The sequence below is a fragment of the Galleria mellonella genome, unplaced genomic scaffold (assembly GCF_026898425.1).
Source record: "Galleria mellonella isolate WM207_F2 unplaced genomic scaffold, CSIRO_AGI_GalMel_v1 utg65, whole genome shotgun sequence".
Classification (NCBI taxonomy): domain Eukaryota; kingdom Metazoa; phylum Arthropoda; class Insecta; order Lepidoptera; family Pyralidae; genus Galleria; species Galleria mellonella.
Genome location: NW_026442138.1, coordinates 1,984,221 through 2,009,056, shown reverse-complemented (window position 1 = coordinate 2,009,056; position 24,836 = coordinate 1,984,221). Strand labels below are relative to the sequence as shown.

General features: G+C 34.4%; 2 protein-coding genes across 4 annotated transcripts in view; both read right to left on the bottom strand.

Annotated features, from left to right (window-relative positions):
* Positions 1–19,021, bottom strand: part of LOC116413042 (tubulin polyglutamylase TTLL5) — a 50,811-nt gene extending 31,790 nt beyond the window's left edge. The window contains exons 1-2 of one of the 3 annotated variants that reach the window (XM_052900714.1): positions 18,861–19,021; positions 18,337–18,438 (exon numbers count right to left, since the gene is read on the bottom strand). In XM_052900714.1, coding sequence (XP_052756674.1) covers positions 18,337–18,434 — 98 coding nt within the window. In that variant the 5' untranslated portion in view covers positions 18,435–18,438; positions 18,861–19,021. Of the gene's footprint in view, positions 1–14,535; positions 14,714–18,336; positions 18,439–18,860 lie in introns of those variants that run through there. The other 2 variants (XM_052900713.1, XM_052900712.1) reach the window with 2 other exon arrangements.
* A 1,132-nt stretch (positions 19,022–20,153) lies between these two features.
* On the bottom strand, positions 20,154–24,386 carry LOC113509233 (26S proteasome regulatory subunit 6A-B). Its single transcript, XM_026892551.3, has 5 exons — positions 23,693–24,386; positions 23,271–23,466; positions 21,839–22,035; positions 20,874–21,004; positions 20,154–20,422 (listed from the first exon to the last, which is right to left on the bottom strand). The coding sequence occupies exons 1-5, from the start codon at positions 24,245–24,247 to the stop codon at positions 20,215–20,217; spliced, it is 1,287 nt and encodes a 428-aa protein (XP_026748352.1). The 5' UTR covers positions 24,248–24,386; the 3' UTR covers positions 20,154–20,214.
* Positions 24,387–24,836: the final 450 nt, after the last annotated feature.

The window sequence follows — 24,836 nt, the reverse complement described above, 5'->3', positions numbered from 1 at the left end:
TAAATTACCTATATTAACATTATGGATCCACCTATAGACCCTGGGGGGACAACCCCCCAGGTGTCTGCAAATATAACTATTCCATTCAATAATAGTTTTGATATATTGGGTGAATCTAGTATGGACACAAATGGTTCTAGCGTTGCAAGTTCTAAACGTAAGCGAGTACGTGGTGAACGTCGCATTTGCAAACATTGCAATAAAAAACGAAGGAGGCACACCAAGGGCCTTGAATCTAAAATTAAAGATAGTGATTGTCAATGTATTGAAGATGAGAATCAAACTCAAGTATCAATACCAGTTGTAAACAATACCGAGTCTGTTAAACCTACTTCTCCACCCAGTACTTTAAGCAGAACTTTGTACAATGCCGAGGATATAGCACCTTATGTCGTTCATGTACAAAAAAATGAAACACATCCTAATGATAACACTACATTACATCCTATTGCATTTGGTCGCTTTTTACACACTAATAAGATAAATAATATAGTGAATGGTAGCCTCAAAAGAATAGGAAGAAACCGTTTATCGCTTTCTTTCTCAAATTTTGAAAATGCAAATGCATTTTTAAATAATAGTAACTTAGAGACACATAATTTTAAGGCATTTATACCTTCTTTCCATGTAACCCGTATGGGAATTGTGAGGGGTATTCCTAAAGATTGGACAGAAGAGGAAGTAATCCAAAATATATCAGTACCGATAGGTTGTGGGAAAATTCTAAAAACCAGAAGAATAAAGAAAAAGACAATTAATGAAGGACAACCAAGTTTTATTAATACTGAAACCATTGTTATCACTTTTGATGGACAAATATTGCCAAAAAGAGTATTTATGTTTTACACATCATTAACTGTAGATTTGTACATTTACCCTACTATCCAATGCTATAACTGCTGTAGGTTCGGACATGTCAAGATGCAGTGTCGTTCAAATCCTCGGTGTTATAAATGCAGGCAAAATCATACAGGTGATGATCATGAATCATGGATACACTCACACAAAGATTTTCCTTGTTTCTAGCATTTACATCTATGTACGACAGATAATTTAAATTTAGAACGTGGAATTGCGTGTCTACATATTACTTCGAAACTAACAGTTTTTTGCTCCGCAAAGAAAAACTGCAGCTTCGTTTTGTTTTCATTATTTAACTTATAACGTCGTCACTAAATAAATTATTTCCGTTCTTACTTCGATTTTTACAAAATTAATATAGTACAAATAAGGGACTAAACCTAAAAACAAAAAAAATCAGAACATCAACATAATCTTCCGAATTTAAAACTTCTGTCTTTGGGAAGGCGCTTAAAAATGTTATTTTCACCGAAAAATATTCCATTATTCCCAACTAGTAGGTATATTGGTGTCAAAAGAAATTCATACATACTCGGTCAGTGAACCGCACGTGCGGAGCCACGGGTGTGTGTGGGTGGCTTGCGTAATTAAAATTTCACAGTGCGAGCTACAATTTGCGGTCGTTTTATTTGGTTTGGTTATGTCATACACTCATCCGGCGGGACACGATTTGAAAGACATTAATCACGAATACTCGATAGACATAACGTGGCTAGTACTTTAACGATGTAGTCTTTAGGTTTAGTCTTAGATTATATAGATACAGGATCGAGTCTCAAAAACGGGTCAACTTTATCAGTGTTCTATATACTTACATGTGCGTAAGTGCGTAAGTGTGGATATAGTTAAAATTGGTCCCATAGAAATCTTATTAAAATCCATTGAGTAGTTAAAAATAAAAATAACTGGTTTTACCACAATTGTAGTTGGTTTTCTTTTTATGGAACTTAATTTAAAATATATTAAACTATAGAGAGCATCTTTCAACTGAACGGCTTGAATTAAGGCTTCTTTCAGAGACAAGAGGGGTATCATGGGCGAAACAGTATACTCTGTTATGTCCATGGTATTGCTCATGTCTATAGGCGACGGTTACCACTTTCCATCTGGTGGGCCGTCAGCTTGTTTGCCATTCTAGGTTGTATAAAAAAAAAAACTGATTAAACCTGTCACAAAAACAGCGTAACGTAAACGTAACGTAAACTGCTAATGCATACTACGCTGTAAGGAGAAAGAGGACTGCATCATTGCTACACAGGGTTGGGACAAGCACCAATAGCATTCTAAAAGTAATAGGCGATAAATATAACTCGCCTATAATTGCCTATAATTCATTCAGATGCTGATCTAGTCGGCTGGCTCACATCTGGGTGAACTGCTTAATTAAATCAATTTGTCTTTTTTTTTTTTACTAACATAGTTTGTAAGAAAATTGTTACTAACAAAATGGACCACATTGTAGTCTCGATAATAAAGTATATTATTATTATACTAGCTTTAGAAACACTAAAACCACGAGACGTCTGGTGGTAATAAAAATCTTTACGGTGCCAGAAAGACCTCGGTCACGCACATTTTGTTTCGCGCCGTTTTTGATAAAGAAAGTTGGGGTTTTATTGACGAAGTTATTTAATAACATTGTAAGTACTCTACAACCGATTTCTTGCTATCACTCTGTTTCCGGTTGGACGTTTCAAAATCAAAAGTTTATGGAGAGTGATATTAATAATTGAGACTATACACGTGTAATCCGTTTTAGGAAGTATACACTGTGTCGACCCTTCTTTTCACATTGAGAATATTGTAACTAGGGAAACAAAGCATGCGGCAGAGTGTAGGAGACAGTAAACTAAAAGTGAAATTATATTAAGACGGCAGCTCAGCGTAGTAATAATGGGTTAAAATGGTGTCCCCATAGAGATAGACTCATGCCCAGTATTGGGATGATAAAGTTACGGTCTTAATGATTTTATTCAAGTAAAAATATTACCTAAGGATATATTTTAATGATAAAGAAAAAAAAAACATGCATTAGTTTCAAATTTATCTCTCTTCAAATCTCTCTGTTTTACTTTCTCTCTCTCTCTCTCTTTCTACTAATTTACAGGAGACTTAGTGAAAATATAGTTACGAGAAGATAGATTATATTAAAACAATCAGACAAACAAACACGATACCATATTTATTTAAATACTTATAAATATCTAAATAGCTTATTTGTCGTTTATTTATTTTTATTTTATTTATTTATTCATTAGTACAAATATGTGTACACGGCGGACTTAATGCTAAAAGCATTCTCTCCCAGTCAATCATATGGAAGTGTCAGAATACTCGAATGCGGTACTACTAATTATTGATATACATACATACTAAAATTACATATATAAACGAATAAATATATATGAATAACAAATATACTTACACATATATGATGTATACTATATTATACACGAATTTGGGAATAATATAAAGCACTCGTTCTAAGTTGCTTAAAAAAAAATGAAATAGTTAATTATAAAACGGTAAGCACCTTACCCCGCACGGGAGTCGACCGCACTACCAGCGCCCACCCCAGGAGTGTAATTGTCCATAGATTGCTAACACGAGTATCCGTGGCAACAGCTAAGTGTATTGATCTGTATTTTGTTTTTACGAGCACATAGGGTGTACGGTGTACGGAGGCGGATACAGTGGTGGACAGGGCTTTTTTTTTTTTAATAGACAATAATAGTATGGCAACCCTGCCCGCGCTAACTGTATACATTAGCGGGGCACTAGTGAATGGTGATAGATGAGGATGAAAAGGCAAGTCAGTTAGCCCATCGTGATAAATTCACTTGGAATTGAATACGATGGTTTCCAGGGGGAACCGCTTGGAGGTCGACCTGATAGGGTGGATTGTTAGTAATGGGACTGATAGTCCGCATTACTAACAATCCCATCCCCCGAATATAGCATTGCATGACCATTTATCCTCTCTATCTGTGACGTTCATGGTGCATAAGCGAAAGTTACAACTTGTTTTCAAATGGACCCTCAACTTATTTGTTCTTCCAAATACTATGAGAATTATTAAGCAGCATGCAATTGACTTAGTTTTTTTGACGGGTGAAAATGGTATGGTAACCCCGCCTGCACTAACGGGATACGCTGGCGGAGCACCAGTGAAGGGTGATAGATGAGAATGAAAACAGGCCAGTTAGCCCATGATGAATTTATCAGGAATTAACCATGATAGTTTCCAGGGGGAACCGCGAGGAGGTCGACCTGGTTGGGTATATTGCTAGCAATGGGATTCTCAGTCACCATTACTAACAATCCCCCCCCCCCCCCCGGATCTTAATAGTATGCATACATACTTAGTAACGTCTGTACATGGGAGATATATAAGGAAAATTTATGTAAGGGCTCTTAATAATACCAATAGGAGCTAAAAAAAAAAATTTTTTTTTTAATTTTCTCTATCTGTCTGTGTGCATTAGAAATCATAAGCGCCAGCGTAATCGCTCCGCTACCGCTTGTCAGTGTACTATTAGCTATTAATTACGTGCGCGCAGCCCGAATACATGTTCCGATGAATTGCAAGCACAGCCGTAACCGACTTACAGGCATGTTTCTTACGTTATACACAAGGAGACAGCCATCATTTTGCTCATGCAAACTTGCTACTTGCTATTAATAATCAATAATTATTAATCCAGTAGCAAGTTAGTATAAGAAAATGCGCCAAATTTAAATATCTGTTCGTTAAGGTCAGTTGACGTCGAAAGGTCATTTTTAGCCTATAAATTTATATTAAGTAACAAACATCACAAGTTTGCTGCAGAAAACATGGAAAAATTTGTTACTGTTTTATTGTAACAAGAATTAGAAAAATAATAGATAATAAAATATAATAATCTTCTTCTTTTCATTTAAGAGTTTCCTCTTGTCGGTGCAACTAATTCATGCATCTTCTTCCAGCCAGCTCTATCCCAGGCCATATCCTTGATCTCCCTATACGACATGACACCTAGTGTTTCCTTTATCTGTCCCATGTAGTTATTCCTCGGTCTTCCTCTTCCTCTTTTGCCCTTTTGCTCTTTTGGGCAAAAGAGGAAGAGGAAAACCGAGGAATGATTTATTATATGTTATAATATTTTTTTATAAAAGTTATAATAATAATTTATAATATAAGTTTAATAAATATAAAATGAAAATAAACGTAAATTCTAATTATAAATGGTTCTTTGAAAGTACATATTTTGTGCATATTTCGCCTTTTTATAGTGCATATTTGCATGCATATGTTGGCACTTTGATAGTGCATATAATCCGATGTCTAGTAATCATCTGATTTCCTTATAAATGAGGGTTTTGCCAGTAATAGCAAATTACTATATTAAAACAAAATATCACGAATTTTAAGCGCGGTTTAGGTACTGACCAACACCAGGAAGGAAGGAACAGAGGGGGAAGGGATTAGTAATGGGGAGGTTAGACCCCATTGCTATCAATATACCCTATCAGGTCGGCCACCACGCGGTTCCCCTTGAAAACTATAGTGGCTAATTTATCGTTGAATTCGTCATGATGGGCTAACCTGCTTTCAGCCTCACCTGTCATCCCTCACTGGTGCCCCGTCATTCTATCATTCATTAAAAAAATCTCTCAATATCTTTACAATCGATTTCAAAATGATAAAGGTTTTTTTATACAACTTAGAATGGCAAACAAGCTGACGGCCCACCTGATGGAAAGTGGTAACCGTCGCCTATAGACATGAGCAGTACCAGGGACATAACAGAGTAAACTGTTTCGCCCATGATACCTCCCATGCGTTGCCATTCCCGAGGACTCAGGTGTTATTCCTCTGTACCCTGTAAATTCACGCCATATCGCCTTTCAAACCGAAACACAGCCATGCAAACACAACTGCTTCACGGTTGAAACACGAATGGGACAGAGGTATCTAAGCAATCGACTTTTGTACAAAGTCTCCCTGTGTCTCCTGCACTATAACGATTTGTATTGGTTTGTTTAGAATAACGTTGAAATGTAGGTCGAAGGTAACAATAATAAGTTTCAAAAACGTTATTGGATGCAATATAGATCCACTTGTTTGTCTGTCTGCACGGAACGATTTTATATTACGGAAGTCACGCACGTTTGATTTATTACCTGTTTTGACGAAAACGTAGTATGGGGTTTTGTTGCCTATTGCCTCCGTGGCGCAGTTGTATGTATGTTACTTACCCTGACCGCAATCACGGGTTCATCTTTGAACTTTTGCATATTGGCTTGGATATTTTGAGAGAGAGATTAAAGGGTAACATTGTAGCCCTCAAATACATAATATCATAAGGGTTATCAAGTGCGCACAGTATATACTGTGACATCCATAGTGCTGTTTCTATCTATAAGTAACAATGATAGGAAGACGATTATTCTTGAACATTTTAAAAGGATTTCGCATAGCTTAGTAACAATGCACCGAGGCTATTTGCGTGGAAGTCAACATCGATCGATTAGGTCTTGCTAGTTATAAATAAATACGACTAAAGCTTGACTATCAAATAAATAAATAAATGTCATAATCGCACCAATGGTAGCCGTTGTGGTCCAGGCATAGAATGGACCACCCCTTCCTTTCTCGTGGGTGTCGTAAGAGGCGATTAAAGCAACTTAATACTCGAGGAATACTCGAGGGCAGCAGCGTTCCCCTTAAAACATCACTAAAGTCTAACTACGGTTATCCACCCGTCTGCCAAGCGTGACAATTACTGGCAAAATCCTCAAGTGTTATGGGGAAACAAGCAAAGAACATCTGGAGGCTAAACCCATTTGCCCAGAACCGAGTCAATTTAAAAAAAATTCGCTTTCCAAATTGGCGTGACTGATAATCGAACTTGGGACCTCATTACGCGGACACTGCTTTGCGTAATCACGGAGGTCGCCACCTAGCGTAATAATTGGCTGTAACCAACTCACATAAACTGTTTTGACTGCTCGACTGCTTAGGTGGGAAGGCCATGGATATTTTTGGCACGCTTCGGCCTTACGGGCATTCTTGGATAAAGTGGATGGAGCATGGATGGATGGAGCTTAATGCAACTAGCATTAAGTTCTATTCTTATAACGGCTTGAACGGAGAAGTTTGATACAGTGAGAGAGGAGGAAGAAAGATGACATTGTATATCAAAAATAAAACCACAAGTAATTATCCTTAGTCTATGATTTTAAAGCTCCTGATCGCTATAAGGTAATTTCAAAAGAAGGTACATTATTCATCAGATGCTGTTAAGTGATTGTGTCGCCAAATCTTTACCATTTATATGATTCTTTTTGCAATCAATACAGTTTATTTTCGCAATCGGTTTCGTATTAATTTTGTAATGTTCAGCCATAATTTTACTCCATTTATAGACAAATGATTCTCCGTATTCTAAATTCAAATATTTCATATTTTCATTCATTATCTTATTTTTATTCGTTTCAAAAAAAGAACACTCATTTAAAATTATATTAATAGTCAATATTAATTTTTATAGGATTGTGGTTCGCTGTTTTTTTTACGCAACAAGACATATTGTTTTTAAAATTATTAAAGTATGTGAATAATCCTGAATAAGGATCTTGAGGAACTACTCGGTTTTTTTAATTAATTTTGTGATAAATAAAAAACGATGTCCTGTTATACAAACATTTTTAATAAGAACTCACTTTTTCTGTTATTTGTGGTCACCATGGCAACGCGTGCGTTTCTCAGTTGCCAGTACTATTATCTACATATTTATCCGAATAAGTGAACTAAATAAACCTCTATATATATAGTAAATGAAAACATGTTTGTATGTATACAATGGACATATAACAGTGGGACATTTAACATTCCGCCCACCAAGGACAACATGTCCTTTTTTTAAAACCGCCCACCATGGAACCACTGAACTAAAGAACATGAAATATAGGACTTAACATACGAGGTACTAACTTAATACAAATGAACTACAATATTATGCCTAAATACATAAATCATTAATATAATATTACTCACTATCAATTGGGAGTATACATAGTTTTAGACGCTGCACAATAATAGCCTTTTATATTTTAACAAGATAACCCGAGTTGTGTTATCCGTACTAGAATGTTTCTGTACTATTCTGCCAAAAAGCCATTTTGTTGAAGGTAAGTCATCCTCCTTACTATATGCTAGGTTTAGGACTCTTATAAGTTTGAGGCTAGAGAAATTATCTTTAATTCTCAAATATACTACATTGTCTATTTTAAATTTCACATTTCCCTTAATATCTCCTATTTTTCTATTTTCTTCATTATCCTTATTTATCATTTCATTTAGTTGATCTTTATTACTTGTTTTATACCATTTCTGCAATATGAAACCGCCTTTATTTAATAGTGCATTCATTTCATAATAAAATTTTAATGCTTTTTCTATAGTTTGACCTCTACTCTTTAAATCATTCATATAAAATTCACAGTTTACTCTTCTTGATGCAAGCGGATATTCAGCTTTTTCACCATTTACTACTTGATTCATAGCTCTCACTGTTAAATATGGGACAGATGATGTACCAAATGTAACTGTTAGCAGTTTGTAATCTCGTATCTCATCATCTATATTTTCTCTCCATACCATGTGTTGATAATTAGTATCTTTGTCTGTTACCTTAACTATCTTGCACATTTTAATGTCTGCAGTAAGAGAAATTGGTTGATGCGTCCAACGTATAATAAAATGACGTAACTCTAGTTGTAATTTAGGACTAATTAACAAGTTATCATTAAATGATATACCTTTTTTATTTTTACAGGAACCATCGAAAACTACTCTCATCTTTGTAGTGATCATTTTCTTCCGAACGACTGTATGATGTGGTGAATAAACTGACTGGCTTACTTCATCATCGGGCTGTTCCATCATTTTCATATAATTTAAAATTAAATATTCATTATTTACCTTTGCATAATCTTTTTTAAGCTCATTATCTCTTTTGAATCTTTTTTCCAGATCTTTAAACTTTTCCACTACTGTTTTTCGTGATTTGCCGCCCTCGCAAGTATCATCGTCGCATAAAGGTAGTTTCACAGAATATCGGCAATCTTTGTCCTGTCTTGTGGTAGATGTAAAAATTCGTTCACATTGTCCTTCCTCTGGATTCAATATTTTCTTTGAACTATTCATACTCTCTGACTTCAGTTTCCAAAATCGTTTCAACATATGATCTTCCTCTATATGGCTATGTAGAACTACTATATTTTCGTTTACATTTGTACATTCAACAGATCCAGATAATATCCACCCTAAAGATGTACGTTGTGCTAGAGTGGATCCAGCCGCGTTCATCATTATTCCATCTTGTAAAATCTGGCTGTACACTTCTGCACCTAATAAAATATCAATTTTATTAGGGGAGTCATATTGAGGATCCGCAAGAGTAATATTAGCTGAATTAACCCAATTTATTTCAGCTACCTGTTTAGCTGGCAGAAGAGACGTAATTTGTTTTAACACGTGAGCTGTAACATTAATTTTGAATGTAGAATCATACATTGATAGAATTTCCAATAATACTCTTCCCTGTGAAGCTACTGAACTATTCTTTTCACCAAGTCCCGAGATAATACCCTTTACAGATGACCTTTTCAACCCTAATTCCTGTAAAGTAGCTTCTGTAATAAATGAGGCTTGTGAACCTTGATCTATGAGTGCTCGAACAACTTGATATTGACCTGAACTTGATTTGACTTTTACCAGAGCTGTAGCTAAGAGTACTTGTTTTCTTAACTCACTTGTACCCAAACAAGTTACTAATGAATCCACTATGGGCTCATTTTCATTGTTTGTAGTAGCAACTTCAGTGACCTTGTGTATCGACACACCTTGATTGATAGTTTCTGGAGTCATATTTGGTGGGTGAAGAAGAGAGTGATGTCGTTTTTTGCATATCCTACAGTTTGTAGCCTTTTGACAGAATCTTACACAATGATTACTTCCTAAGCAGTTGAAACAAATACGATTGTTTGCTACAAACTCATGTCTTTTATTATAACCTTTTGAACTAAATTCTTTACAGAAACATAACTTGTGATTACCAGCACAATATTCACATATTACTTCGAATACATTTGCATGTAGTACTTTAGTTTTAACAGAGTTTTGTACTAAATTTCTTGAATCTGACCGTCTATTACTATTATTAGGCTCAATAAACTCTAGTGCTCTGTATCTACTGGTAAGAAATTCCTTAAATTGTTGAAAGGTAGGTAATATGTCGGCATTTGTATTAGAACTTATATTTAATTCCCACTGTTTACGTGATTCGGAATCTAATTTTAACGCAAGTACATGAATTAAAATAATATCCCACGAAGAAACATTTATTCCGATGTTGACCAAAGCATTTAAACATTCAGTAGAAGTATCTAATAAGTCTTTAAGAAAACCTGCAGATTCTATAACAGCACTTTTTTGACCTAGAAGCCTTGTAAGTATACAGTGAGATAAGTATTTTCTATTGTTATACCGATCTTCAAGTTGTTTCCAACACAAGTCATAATTTGTTTCAGACACAGATATGTGACGTACTAGTTGCTCTGCCTCGCCTGTCAGGTATCCTTTAAGGTAATGTAACTTTTGTACCTTATCTAAGGATGAATTATGGTGAATCATAGATTGAAACAAATCGCGGAAAGTAATCCATTCGCTATATTTTCCTGAGAATATAGGAATATTAATTTTAGGCAGTCTGACATGGCTAGACTTAGCACCTACAGAATTACTATCACCACTGGCAGATAAATATTCGCTATCTGATCTTTTAGGAATAAAACTTTTTAATAATTCTATCAATTCACATTTGTGATCTAAATATACTTCTTCCATTTTATAATATACTTCATCGGTAACATAATTATGAAGTTTTAACTTACTAGGATCTGCTAATTTATAAAGCTCCTTATGACCTGACTTAAACTCTGACCACAACTCTTCTATTATTTTCAATCTATTCTCTACATATTCTTCTGTAATACGACTTTTAGGAGATTTCTTAAAATTAGCTCTAGTCTTATTAATTCGTGTATAAAAATCATTTTGAACGTGAATTAAAGACTCCATTTTGAATTTAAATAACTAAATAAAGGCAATAACCATACAAGTAACTATAACCATAAGTGAATAATTATTGTTACGGAACTTCACTTTATTACCTATATATTTATTATGAATTTACTATTCGCACACTACAAATAATATTTTATTAGGTAAATATTACTCTTAAGTCATATAACCTTACTGTATAAATAATTATGTTTTCATATCAAACCCTAACATTTGCATATATAGAAAACATAGAAAGTGCATACATTATTACAAAGTGTTAAATAACTAATTTGTCAACTAACATGGAGTAATTGAATTAATCTGTAAAGTAAAACATAAACATTTCTACATTAATCGAAATATTCTAAGCGTTCCGAATACAAAATTCTTAGTAAAATCGGACACATGTTCTCCAAACTAACACATTTTACCTTGCAATTACAATTCTACGTTGTTAATTATATTTGAGTAAAATATTCTATGTAATAATATTGCATATTATTACAATTAATACTTTCTTGAAAATAAGATTACAGTTCGTTTTGCACTTGATCTTGTTTCCGATGAGTGGAACATGAAATTGAATTGATCTGATTACTTCTAGCTTCTTTCAATATGGATGAACTTCACTATCACTAATAATGAACAATAGAACTCACAGTTTGAACTTTACTCACACTTTGACGAGTAGACACTTCCTCAATGAACTTCTTTGCCCCGCTCCGCCTTACAGTAACGTAAATTGGACTCACTCCAAATACTGCCACTGTCTGCAACTAGTTTCTCACTACAATGACGCTACCGATGCAACTAGCTGCTGTACTAAGGGCAAACTCTTCTGCAATGATCCATTGCCATTCAGGAGTTTAGCAATTCACCAAACTGAACTCTAATCCGGCTCGATTAGACCAATGAATAATCCTGAATAAGGATCTTGAGGAACTACTCGGTTTTTTTAATTAATTTTGTGATAAATAAAAAACGATGTCCTGTTATACAAACATTTTTAATAAGAACTCACTTTTTCTGTTATTTGTGGTCACCATGGCAACGCGTGCGTTTCTCAGTTGCCAGTACTATTATCTACATATTTATCCGAATAAGTGAACTAAATAAACCTCTATATATATAGTAAATGAAAACATGTTTGTATGTATACAATGGACATATAACAGTGGGACATTTAACAGTATGCGATACCAGAGAGAGACTTTGTATAATAGTCGTTTGCTTGGGTACCTCTGTCACATTCGTGTTTCTACCCTGAAGCAGTTGTTTGCATGGCTGTGTTTCAGTGAGAGTTGGTAGTGAATTTACAGGATACAGAGGCATAAAACCTTAGGAAGTCCTCAGGAATGCTAATGTACTCTGTCCATGGTACTGTTCATATCTGTCGGCGACGGTTGCTACTTTCCATAAGGTGAGCCGTCGGCTTGGTTGCCATTCTGAGTTGCATAAAAAAATGCAAATTAAAACACAGTACATAATTAGATAGGCGATGAATAGAGAAAGTGTACAGTGTAATTATGGCACGTTACAGAACCATCGTCACGCTACGCGATCCCGGGGTGCGATACGAGTGTAAACTTCCACGTCGGTACAACGGAACCCTTCTCTTGTGTTAATTACATTCGAACCTTGCGACAGTAGCTAGGGTTTACTAATGTTTATTGATCCCCAAATCGCCGCAATGGTATTATTATCATTGAAAGGCGGGATTTTTTGACATAATCTTTTGTGCTCGCCCTTTTTTAAAGTTCGCTGCTAATTCCTATCAGCTATAGGAATTTTGAGATATTCTATATAGCAATGTTTTTTATCTCCTCAGTACAAAAAGTGTACTTATTATATTTGTGTATTATATATAATACTAGCGGCCCGTCCCGGCTTCGCACGGTTGGACATTATTACATTTTAAAAAGTGGTTATTGTGGCATAACGATAATATTTGGACATATAGTATCGCGAAGTTTTTTTATAGTTATTGATATTTTCTTCAATATTGTAGAACATACTTTTGTTCTATCACCAACAGTTCTAGTAAGGATCCCTAATATTTTCTTGCAATAAATATAGCCTATATTACTCAGGATGAATGTAGCTTTCTAATGGTGAAAGAATTTTTGATATCGGCAAATTAGTTTTTAAATCTATTCATTACAAACATACATACACACAAAAATATAAATCTTTCCTCTTTATAATATTAGTGTGGATATATCTTACCATTTATGTTTTTTTAGTGGGCGATAATGGTATAGTAATCCCGTCTGCGCTATTGGTATACACTGGCGGGGCACCAGTGATAGACGACTGATAAGGATGAAAGCAGGTCAGTTAGCCCATCCTGACGAATTCAACTAGAATTAGCCACGATGGTTTCCAGGGGGAACCACGTGGAGGTCGATCTGATGGGGTATATTGCTAGTAATGGGGCTATTTGACTCCATTACTAACAATCCCTTTCCCCCCCGGCAACAAGAGTCAGCTATCATTTGCTGCCTCTAAGCTATCGTCGTGGTAAGGCGTGTTGCTTTTAAATCATGCTAGGTGAGACTTTTTAAAACAGCCGGTTTTGTTTAAATCCCATTGGCGTATTTAATTATTTTTCCAGGTGGCGCTTGGTTGCTTAAAAAGGGTGCACTTATATACACAGAGATTTCTTTGTGCATAGTTTATGCTGAAATTCTAGGGTCAAAAGTCGATTGCTTGGGTACCTCTGTCCCATTCGTGTTTCTACTGTGAAGCAGTTGTGTTTGCATGGCTGTGTTTCGGTTTGAAGGGTGGGATATGGCGTGAATTTACAAGGTACAGAGGAATAACACCTGAGTCCTCAGGAATGGCAACACATGCGGGGTATCATGGGCGAAACAGTATACTCTGTTATGTCCATGGTACTGGTCATGTCTATAGGCGACGGTTATCACTTTCCATTAGGTGGGCCGTCAGCTTGTTTGCCATTCTAAGTTGTATAAAGAAAAAAAGAAAAAAAAAACTTTAAATACGCCTAGAGTGACTTTCCTGGATGGAATCAAGTATTCTATCTGTCAAATCATGAATAAATGAGGAATGGTAAGCCAACCTTTACTATTGGTTTTAATGGTGGAATACTAGTAGTAAATAAAGACAGGTCAGTTGGTATCGACAGGAGACCGCATGGAGGTCGACCTGACAGGGTATATAGCTTGAAACTCCTATTACAAGCCATGGATGTGTCATGCGTTTAGTAACGATTTTTATACAAATTATATGTAGCAACTAGTCAAGTTTCTTTATTAATAAAAATGAAATATAATAAATAAAAAATTAAAATAAATAAAAATAAAATTATATTTTAATTAGAACTATTTTACGAAATGGGTAACAAAATTAACATAAAAAAGTAAGTAAAATCAGTTTGTAATATTATTTTGTGGAACTATGACCTTATAATAATTGTGATATGTATATGATTATCCAAATATGAATACATGAATATACAATAAAAAATAAAAAATAAATCCCCATCTGATTTTTGGTTGTTAATAAATCCCATAAATTTTTCTTCAATTTCAAATACTTACATAAAAATCTTTCCCATATTTGTTTAAGATGTTTCACACAACACTAACTGCAGCGAACAACAATACACGGCGAGTGGACAATACGTATTCGCGACGCACGCACACGACGCGACGCGAGCTTTGGTCAGCTGTGGTCGCGGCCGACTGATAGCAGCGGCACGGCAGGTGAGCGATGGGCGTGGCGACGTGAGCCATTACTGGTGTTAGAGACTCTTCACACGATACGAGAAAACGTCGCGATTAATATTATATATATATATATATATATATATATATATATATAGTTTTAACAGAATTAGCATATATTTATTATTAATTATTCTGTGGGTGTCACTGGCAGCACGACTATTCGACCTTTTTATAATTTTGCATATTTTTTCTATTCTTTTTTCAAATGCATTTTTGTAATGCATGTTATTTGATATTAAATACTGTCAATAATGGTAGGGGTTTATTTGATCGTAGCTTAGAGAAACCTTGTAGGCTTGGTTGAAATAAAGGATTTCTTTATATTATCTCCGCATTCTTTTTTGGTGAGATTTCTCGTCTTTATTTCGTATGTGCGAGAGTAAGCCACCGGTGGTACTGTGGCCCAACTAGGTCTTGTGTTTCCCCTCACCTTACTCTACAGAGAAATAATACCTTAGTCCTCAGGAATGGCAACACATGGGGGTATTATGGGCGAAACAGTATACTCTGTTATGTCCATGATACTGCTCATGTCTATAGGCGACAGTTACCACTTTCCATCAGGTGGGCCGTCAGCTTGTTTGCCATTCTAAGTTGTATAAAAAAAAGAAACTCTACCATCTTGCAGATTTCGTAAGTTGTTTTAGGATATTCATAAAAGAGTAACATTCAAGTTTCTTGCCACTTTTTTCCATAGAATTAACTATCTGTTTCTGTAATAGATTTAGACGTGAATAAAAAAATTTCAAGTATTTCTTTAATCAATTGTACGACTGGTTCTAATGAATGTTATATCGTACTTACCTATTTTTACATTCTTAGGAGATGAGTAAGAGATTTATGAGGTTAAAATAATAGTACAGAATATCTATTATTATAAACAGATAAGCCCTGACCGCTTCGTTATCGCTGCAAACGAAACTACTGTATTTTAATTAAAGACCATTTAGGAATAGGAATGGAGGTCCTACGAAACAAAAAACTATAATTAAAAAACTTACAAATTTTATTTGTAGCACTACATTTTAAGGTTTATGTAGTTATTGCCATACACTTGATGTGCAACTGTGATTCGTTAGCGAGCATGCGCATGAGTCTACTGGGAACGGCTTATCCAGAGCCAGGGGACTACAGATATCTTAAACCGCGGGATATCGTTAAGATAACACAAAGGATCTATGAAATGATGGTATAAGGTAGGGGGAAGCACAAAAGATCCCGATGGGTCGACGTGCAACGGCTTAGCTGACCCCATATGCGAATATAAGATATTGCCATATTGAAGTGAGATAAAAAATGGCGGCCTTTTTGTCGTTTATTTATAACGCACAAAAGTTTTCGTGTGGACAGCCCTTAATAGTCTTTTCCGTGTCCGATCTGGCGAGACGCGGCACGCTTTTCGCATGAGTCCTATTGGAATGGCAACACATTGTAATCATATAAATACGCAAATGACATCAATCAATTGTATTCTTTTAGGAGTGGCTCTGTTTATAGTGGTGGTTCACTTGTTCGATTCAGTTGGGACGGTGACCGCTCGTGTGGTTTTTTAATCGATGATAATGGAATGGTTACCCCACCTGCGTCATCGGTATACAACGGCGAGGCACGAGGAAAGGGATTGTTAGTAATGGAGACTGAGAATCCGATTGCTAGCAATATACCCAAACAGGTCGACCTCCTCGCGGTTCTTCCTAGAAACTATCATGGTTAATTCCTGATGAATTCATCATGATGGGCTTACTGGCCTGTTTTCATTCTCATCTATCACCCTTCACTGGTGCTCCACCAGCGTATTCCGTTAGCGCAGGCGGGGGCCTGCGCTAACCAATGCTACCATACCATTTTCATGCATCAAAAAAAATCACTAATGAATCAATCACGATGGTTTTCAGGGGGAACCACGAGGAGGTCGACCTGATAGAGTGTATTGCTAGTAATAGGATTGTTAATCCCCACTACTAACAAACCCCCCCCCCCCCCCCCCCACTGCCCCTTCACTCATGTAGTTTTGCAGAGGTAGAATAGGTGTTTATCTATACCACAGATATATGTATATAATACTGTTATGCCTTTGTTTGAACGCGTAAATTTATAAGGCCGTCCCATTGTTTTCTCACTGTGATAATTTCTTGTAATTGTTTATATTTATAATAAGTTTACTATTGTAATCTTTTGGAGGAAACAATAAAGAGTATCTATCTATCTATCTCTCCCAATCGGATTTTAAACATTCTTTTTGCATTTTATAGTAGATTATTTAGAGAGAAGGGGGTAGCATACTCACTGCATACCACGGATGAAGCCGTAAAATATAGTTAGTTTATATATACAAGGCATAATGAAAACAATATAGTATAGCAAATTATCATACATTTTAAGGCCTGTTTAAATCGGAAATACATGGGGTGAATAGCTCTCGAGCACATGTGTTCTGGGGGGTATAAACCACATCCTGCCCTAGGGTCCTAAGGCCATACTAGATACATAGGGAGGTATTACAAAATATACACGCTTTCAATTAATTTACACAAATTTAAATTTACAAAGCTCATACACTAGTCATGCATTTAGCTCAAATACAACTCTGTACATAATATAAAACAAAAAATTCAAAACTACATAAAAGCAAAAGCTATTTAGCTTTGTAACATGTACAATTTTGATATATAAAAACATACAATTCATATGGAAAAAATAGAAAAAATAATAGAAACGTGAAATATAAGTAAAAGTAGTGATATAATGTAAATGTAGGAGTTTGTTATATTGTGAAGGTAGAACATAAGTGTTGAAATCCAAAAGCACCATAAAATATATAATTGATAATTGTAAAACATAATATGTATATAATTAATTCAACAATATATCATATAAGAAATTTCTAATGTAAGTAGTATATTAATTTATTTTAACATATACTATATAAGAAGGTAGGTATTGTATATATTTATAGTGTATGTATTTATGTAATATTTTATTATATATTTTAATATTTTATTTAACTGTATATTTGTTTATGTATTAATAGTTGTAGCACTTCAGCTGCCCGCTAACGAAATGCTTTCTTACTGTACAGGGTTGACTGGAAGAGATCTCTGTCAGAGATAAGTCCACCCTTGCTCACAACATTTATAAATAGATTATTTTATATGTAACTTACAAGTGCAATAAAGGATATATATATATGAAAGGTAGGTATAATAATTATAAATATATAATAGGCTATACTTGTAAAAAACAATAATATGACATGTTAATTGCAAGATAGACTTGTGATAAATAATAAACAATTTATATTATTATTATTATATGTATTATTATAAGTAACTCTACTTATGTATTAAATATTGGGGTGGCAAGTTTCAGATGTAATAGGAGCCCTTATTTATAAGAAAGGTTTAGGCTATGTCATGACACTTGCAAATCAGGGTCCTATAAACGCTAGAATAATATGTGAGTATTACTCACAATAGTTATTATTCAATAAAATATTTTTTTTTTTTGTATTTACTATATCATATCTATGCTGCTATTTGAATTTCAAACTTATAAATATCTATTTATGAGTAAAAATAAATATATAGAAAAATGTGAATTTAGGCAAAAAACCTGGTGTGTGGACGGTTGAAGTTGCATTTTGTGTGTACCCTAGGTATATCCTTGGAAGTTATCTTAAACTGAAGCTCACAGCTGCCTTCTGGATCCATTGTTCTTAGCCATAAATGGAAACAAATCAGCTAAGTATATTGCTTTATCTGCCATATGGTCGCAATTAATGTTAATTAAAAACGACCTGACATCTTTGCTTAGTTACAAAAGAAAAAATAAAAATAACATGCAATTTTTGTCTATGGAAGAATATATTTTTCGTTACTAAAATTTTATTTTTTTAATATTTAATTTTATGGAATTATCTATGCAAAGATATATAAGTAGCCGATTAGAAATACATATTGTGGAATATTTATTGTTAATCATAGCAGGCAACGGGACATTGAAGCTTGAAGCGATACACAATTTACAACCGCATACAATAGTAAACATTCACAAATCAATATCATTATGCGGTAATAATCATAATAATATGTAGTGAAGAGATTCGTTTAAATTATAAAACTAGGTTAAGTACTCACGACTTAAGGCCGATTTTTCTTCGTCGATGATACGAAGACGAAGATTAATTTAACACTAATAATTTCACATCGCTAATTAATATATTTTTTTAGATTATTTTTAGCCTATTACTAATTTGTTCTGAAAGTTCACTGAAATTTTGACAGATTCATTCCTATGTTTCAAATTTAGCACACGCACGCGCGTTGCGATTTTGCTAATTTTAAGGTTGCGTTTTCGCGCGTAAAATTTGTGTTTAAATTATGTTTTGTCTACTCAACAATAGATAATAACAATAATAGTTATATAATTTATACAAATCTGTTAATAATTATGGGTAGCTATGTATGTGTCTTTGCTTTTTTATACGTGTGCAATTTATTTAATATTTATTAAGTAACTGAGGCAAGTTACTATTCTTGTGAAGTACACTACATGTAAATTTCAAGGCCGTCTTCTTTATTCTCAACTGAAGGCCGCTTATAATATGGGTTACCAGACAACGCTTTTACGTCCCCTACGAAATACGAGAAAGATCACAATAATTTTTAATTGCTCCAAATGAAACACGTTTCTGATGGTATTCGATTTTGAGATTCCCAGGCAAGCAGTGGATTAAACCTGTCAGAGGTATGGGTCGAAAAAGCTAAATGAGGGCCCCAAGTTTGATTAATTTTATAAGTATTTTATTCAATTAACATTTTGTATATATAAGTGTTTATATTTATCTAATTAAAATCTGGCAAATAAAATTTAGACTGAAAAATATATATTGAACATAGATAAAGAATTTGAGGCATTTGAGGGATCTCTCAGGACTAGAAGCCTGGGGCAGGCCGCCCCTTCTACCCCCGCCCCCCGTTTATTCACTACTGAATGCAAAGGCTTTTAGGACTGAACTACCGTGACTTGACACGGAGTACATTATAATACATCTATAATTCACGTTTTCCACACTTTATTTCGTGCTATAACTATACATTAGTGAAATTGCAGGACGTAGATTCACAGATTCATATGAGAATTTGACCCCGAAATAGAATTTGTAGGCATTTCTAGTTAGATAAAAAAATTACATAATAACTTTTAAGTGAACTTCGTATTAAGTAGTAACTAAATATCCTTCAATACTTCAGCTGCCCGCTAACGAAATGCTTTCTTACTGTACTGGGTTGACTGGAAGAAATCTCTGTCAGAGATAAGTTCACCCTTGCTCACAATGTTTATAAATACATTATTTTATATGTAACTTACAAGTGCAATAAAGAATATATATATATCCAAGTAAAAATGGTGGGTGAAATGAAATAAGATTTATGAAGAACTGTTTTAATAGATAGTAACTTACAATTAATAGAAGGTTACAAAAACATACTAAGCATAGTAACTAAGGTTTGCTTTCTTCTTGGCCTGCACCTCTAGTATGGCGTCCATGAAGTCCTCATGAGTGACGGCGGTGGCCGAGCGCCTGAGAGCGATCATGCCGGCCTCCACGCACACAGCCTTGCACTGGGCGCCGTTGAAGTCATCGGTCGAGCGAGACAGCTCTTCAAAGTTGACATCAGGACTTACGTTCATCTTCCTAAAATAGACATAATTTTCACTTTAAAATTTATTAACAAGTCAAATTAATCTCACAGTAGGCTTCCAAATTAGATTCTAGTATGTTCTGTGAAATGTGGTCGTGCCAAGCATTATATTCAGCACAAGGGCTGCCAAATGTCCCTGTCTGTCTAATTGAGAATGAGCATCTTTATATTTTCTAATACCAACATTTTAATGTAATAATTACTAGTTTAACTTATAGTTATTTTAAACATTGACTAGTTTTTAGACCAATCGGGACCCTTAGTCATGAGCAATTGCGAAGCACGAAATTAAGGTAGAATACATGTAAGTTAAACCAATAGTAATTACATTAAAATATAATGTGTATTTACAAAACTTTTAACAATAAAATATAAGTATTGCACATACTTTAAATAAAAAACTTTTCAGTCAGTAATTTGATTACAGTAAATAAATGACTGTACCGTGAGTGAATCTGCATAATCCGGGCTCTGGCCTCTTCATTTGGATGCGGGAACTCAATTTTTCTATCCAAACGTCCTGATCTAAGCAGCGCTGGGTCTAGAATGTCCACCCTGTTGGTTGCAGCTATGACCTGGTGTCACAAAGTTATACAAAACATTAGATGAAGTTATATAAAAATTGTGTAATACATATAAAGAGTCCAGATAATTAAGATATTAAGAAAAAAAAACTACATATCAGATTTGGCAAGGGCATCAATGCTTAGTGCAGTGTTTCCCAATCTCTTTTGTGCCATGCCCCATTTAAACATTTCTAAAATTTTTATGGCCCCATACATAATTTTTCATAATTTTTTTTTACTTTTTCTGTTAAATTTGGCATCGATGTCTACTCCTAGCATTGCATTGAAATGGCTAGGAGCAAGAGGGTTAAAATCGCTTGGAGTCCATTTTTAATTGCCCCCCCCCATAACTATCAAATTGGCCCCCCTGTGGGGCGTGGGCCCCATGTTGGAAAACACCGGCTTAGTATCTGGATTACTTTAATTTTTGTATTGTTTGTAACATTCCATTGTATGGTTAAAATCTTGTATCATTTCTTTTTTATTTTTTGCATTATCCATCTAGTAAAAAATTATATAATTTATTATTTATGTCTAATTTACTCATATTTTAAGTTTGAAGATGCCTAAATACTTTCAAACTGAATAAATAGGAGCCCTATATAGAGACTCAGAATAGTTATTATTCAGGTTCAATAGTTATTGTTTTCTTGTATATATTTTGCAATATTATTAAACAGAACTTAATAACTTTGGTGTCTACTGTTAAAATGCATATCTGTTAGTAAGCAAACAATTTCTTTTATCCAATCTTCAATGCTGGTCCTATACTGATTTTATAATAACTGAAATTGGTTTATTTGTAAGCTAAAATTTTGAATTCTCTGCTTAAAACAATTTTACCTTGATATCTGCTGTAGAGCTGAAGCCATCAAGCTGGTTCAGCAGCTCCAACATGGTACGCTGCACCTCTCTGTCACCAGCCTTCTCAGAGTCAAAACGCTTGGTGCCAATGGCATCCAACTCATCAATGAAAATGATTGCTGGGGCCTTTTCCTTAGCTAGGGCGAAAGCATCTCGAACGAGCTTGGCACCATCACCTAACACACATTATAAATATCTGTTAATCTCTATTGACAATTTAATGCTAATATCATTTTTTGTTAAAAATAGCAACAGTTGAGCTTCTTGCTTGTTCTCCTCAGTTGAAATTGCATTTCCAATGTGTGATAGAATTAAAAAAAAAATTTTATTCAAAAATGCTTGTAATTAAGTTTATGTTGATATTTTTAATAATAATAATAATCTGTATTTGCTTAAACACGGTAAAGTTAAAGATGTTACATTAGTCAAAGGACATTCGTGCTTAGCTAACAAGGTGATAGCATGCAAAAATACATTTTTTTTTTAAATTGGTCTGACAGGTATATAACAATTTTAGCACACATTTTTCAAACCTCAAATGAAATCAATCTTATTAATTTATGAATCTATTATTATTTCAGTAGAAGGGCATATTTACCAACATTGCATATTAGTAGTATAAATTAGTTAAACTACCTACCTACTATGGTATGGTATATTGATTCAATAAGCAATGATTCTAGTATTTTTTTTTTGTTAATGGGTGATAATGAAATGGTAACCCCACTCGTGCTATCAGTATACACCGGCGGGGCACCAGTGAAGAATGATAGGTGAGGATGAAACAGATCAGTTAGCCCATCGTGACGAATTCAACAGGAATTGTTTACGATGGTTTCCAGGGGGAACCATGTGGAGGTCAACCTAACTGGGCATATTGCTAGCAATGGAGCTATCAAACTTCTTTGCTAACAATCCCTTCCCCCTGATTATTCTAGTATTTGTGAAATAATAATAAAGGGTATGTGGTTTCAGCATAGAATAGGCCACTTCTTCCTTTTCTGTGGTTGTCCTAAGAGGTGATTAAGGGAACTTAAGGGCCGAAGGATGGGCAGCAGCCTTCTTAAATCATCTCTAACTATGGTTACCAATCCGCCTGCCAAGTATGGCAACTACTGGCAAAACCTCCCAAGGGGGAGACTTATGTTCAACAGTGGACAGTTAAAAGCTAATATGATTGTGACATACATTTTCTGAAGTAACATAGTAAATATTGGTAAAGTTTTGAAAGTCTTATGTATACTTTGTAATAATGATGATTACATAGATTATATATATATATATATATATATATATATATATATTATAAACTTGTAAAACTTCACTTCGGTTAGAAAAAATAATTCTTTCATCGATACAAGCTTGTGTTTAAGAAGCATAAGACTAAAAAGATATAATTGAAATAACACACCAATGAACATTTGAACAAGTTGTGGTCCAGCTAACTTCAAAAAGGTGGATTTGGTTTGTGCAGCACAAGCCCTGGCAAGCAGGGTCTTCCCAGTGCCTGGTGGACCATACAACAGCACTCCTTTAGGTGGATGGATTCCTAAGTTGACAAATTTCTCTTTGTGTGTCATGGGCAGGACTACAGCTTCAATTAATTCCTGGAATTACAAAAAAAACAAAATAATACTTTTCAAAAAGCAACTGCTACAAGATATCTGAGAAGTAAACAAATGTGTTCATATACTAATTAATACTTATAATATTAGAATTAGTAGACTTGGCTCTATAATTTTGTACTTTTACCTTTCCTGTTGTGAATAAACTATTAGTAAATTAATGGATACATATAATTTTATTAAATCTGTTAAACTATAAAATACTGACCTGAATTTGTTTATCTAAACCACCAATGTCAGAGTACTGCTCTGTTGGCCGCTCATCCACCTCCATAGCCTTGACTCTTGCATCATATTCAGCAGGTAAAGTCTCCAAAATCAGGTATGAGTCCTTGTTTACTCCTACTAAATCTCCTGGCTTCAACTTCTCAGCATCTACTAAACCAATAACAGGCAAAAAATATGTTTGCCTTGTAGATGTCTTTATTACTGCACATTTGCCCTTTCTCTGAGAATCGAGGTCAACGACCGCACCGTCTTCTTCCTCCTCTTGCGGGTCTACGTCTAGTAGTTCTATTACATTAGAAACCAAGTAAGGTAACGTTTTGTTCACTTTGATTTTTTCTGTGTTCTCTTTAATTTTTTCGTTTTGTGCCTGCAACTCATGAGAGATCCTCATGACTTCGCTCTTCATGATCTTTATTTCATTGTCTAGAAGCCTGGTACGACTGATTATTTCATCTGTTGGCATCCGAAGAACTTCCTCACTGAGTGCCTCTTCTCCATCTTCCCAAATTGATTTGTCTTCTAACGTAGTCGCCATAAGTATTGTTGACTCGTGTAAGTATTTAATATTTTAATTTAAACTTCTTGATAAACAATATTATATATATAATTCAAACACAATCGAAATCAAGAAAGTGAATTGTCATTCTCATTCCTTCCATTCATGCAGGTTTAGGGTGTCCGTGTATAAGTAAAAAAAGTTTACTATTATAACATTCAAAAAGAATAAATGATAAAACATAGTTCCATTTCAAAAATAGATATTAGTTTTTAAACAAACTATATAGAAAAATAAATCTGTAATATTTTTAAATTTGTTTATTTCTTCCAAATAATTATTAATGTAAATCTACTAATAATAATATTCCTTATTTAGAGGAATCACTAAATTCACAGATAATTAATACTACTAAATTTCTTATAGACATAGAATCGTAATGAATCATAAATGGTTCGCCATATGTTCCTTTATTGTTCTTTGTAAGACAAAGAAAGTTGAACATCTTTGTCATTGTTAAACAAGTTGCACTACATGCATTTTGAATCGTTTTAATCGGTTTCATTTCTATTTAAAATTAGAATTTTCATGTTTGCTGCAATGATACCTTTTTTTTTTTTAGTACGTT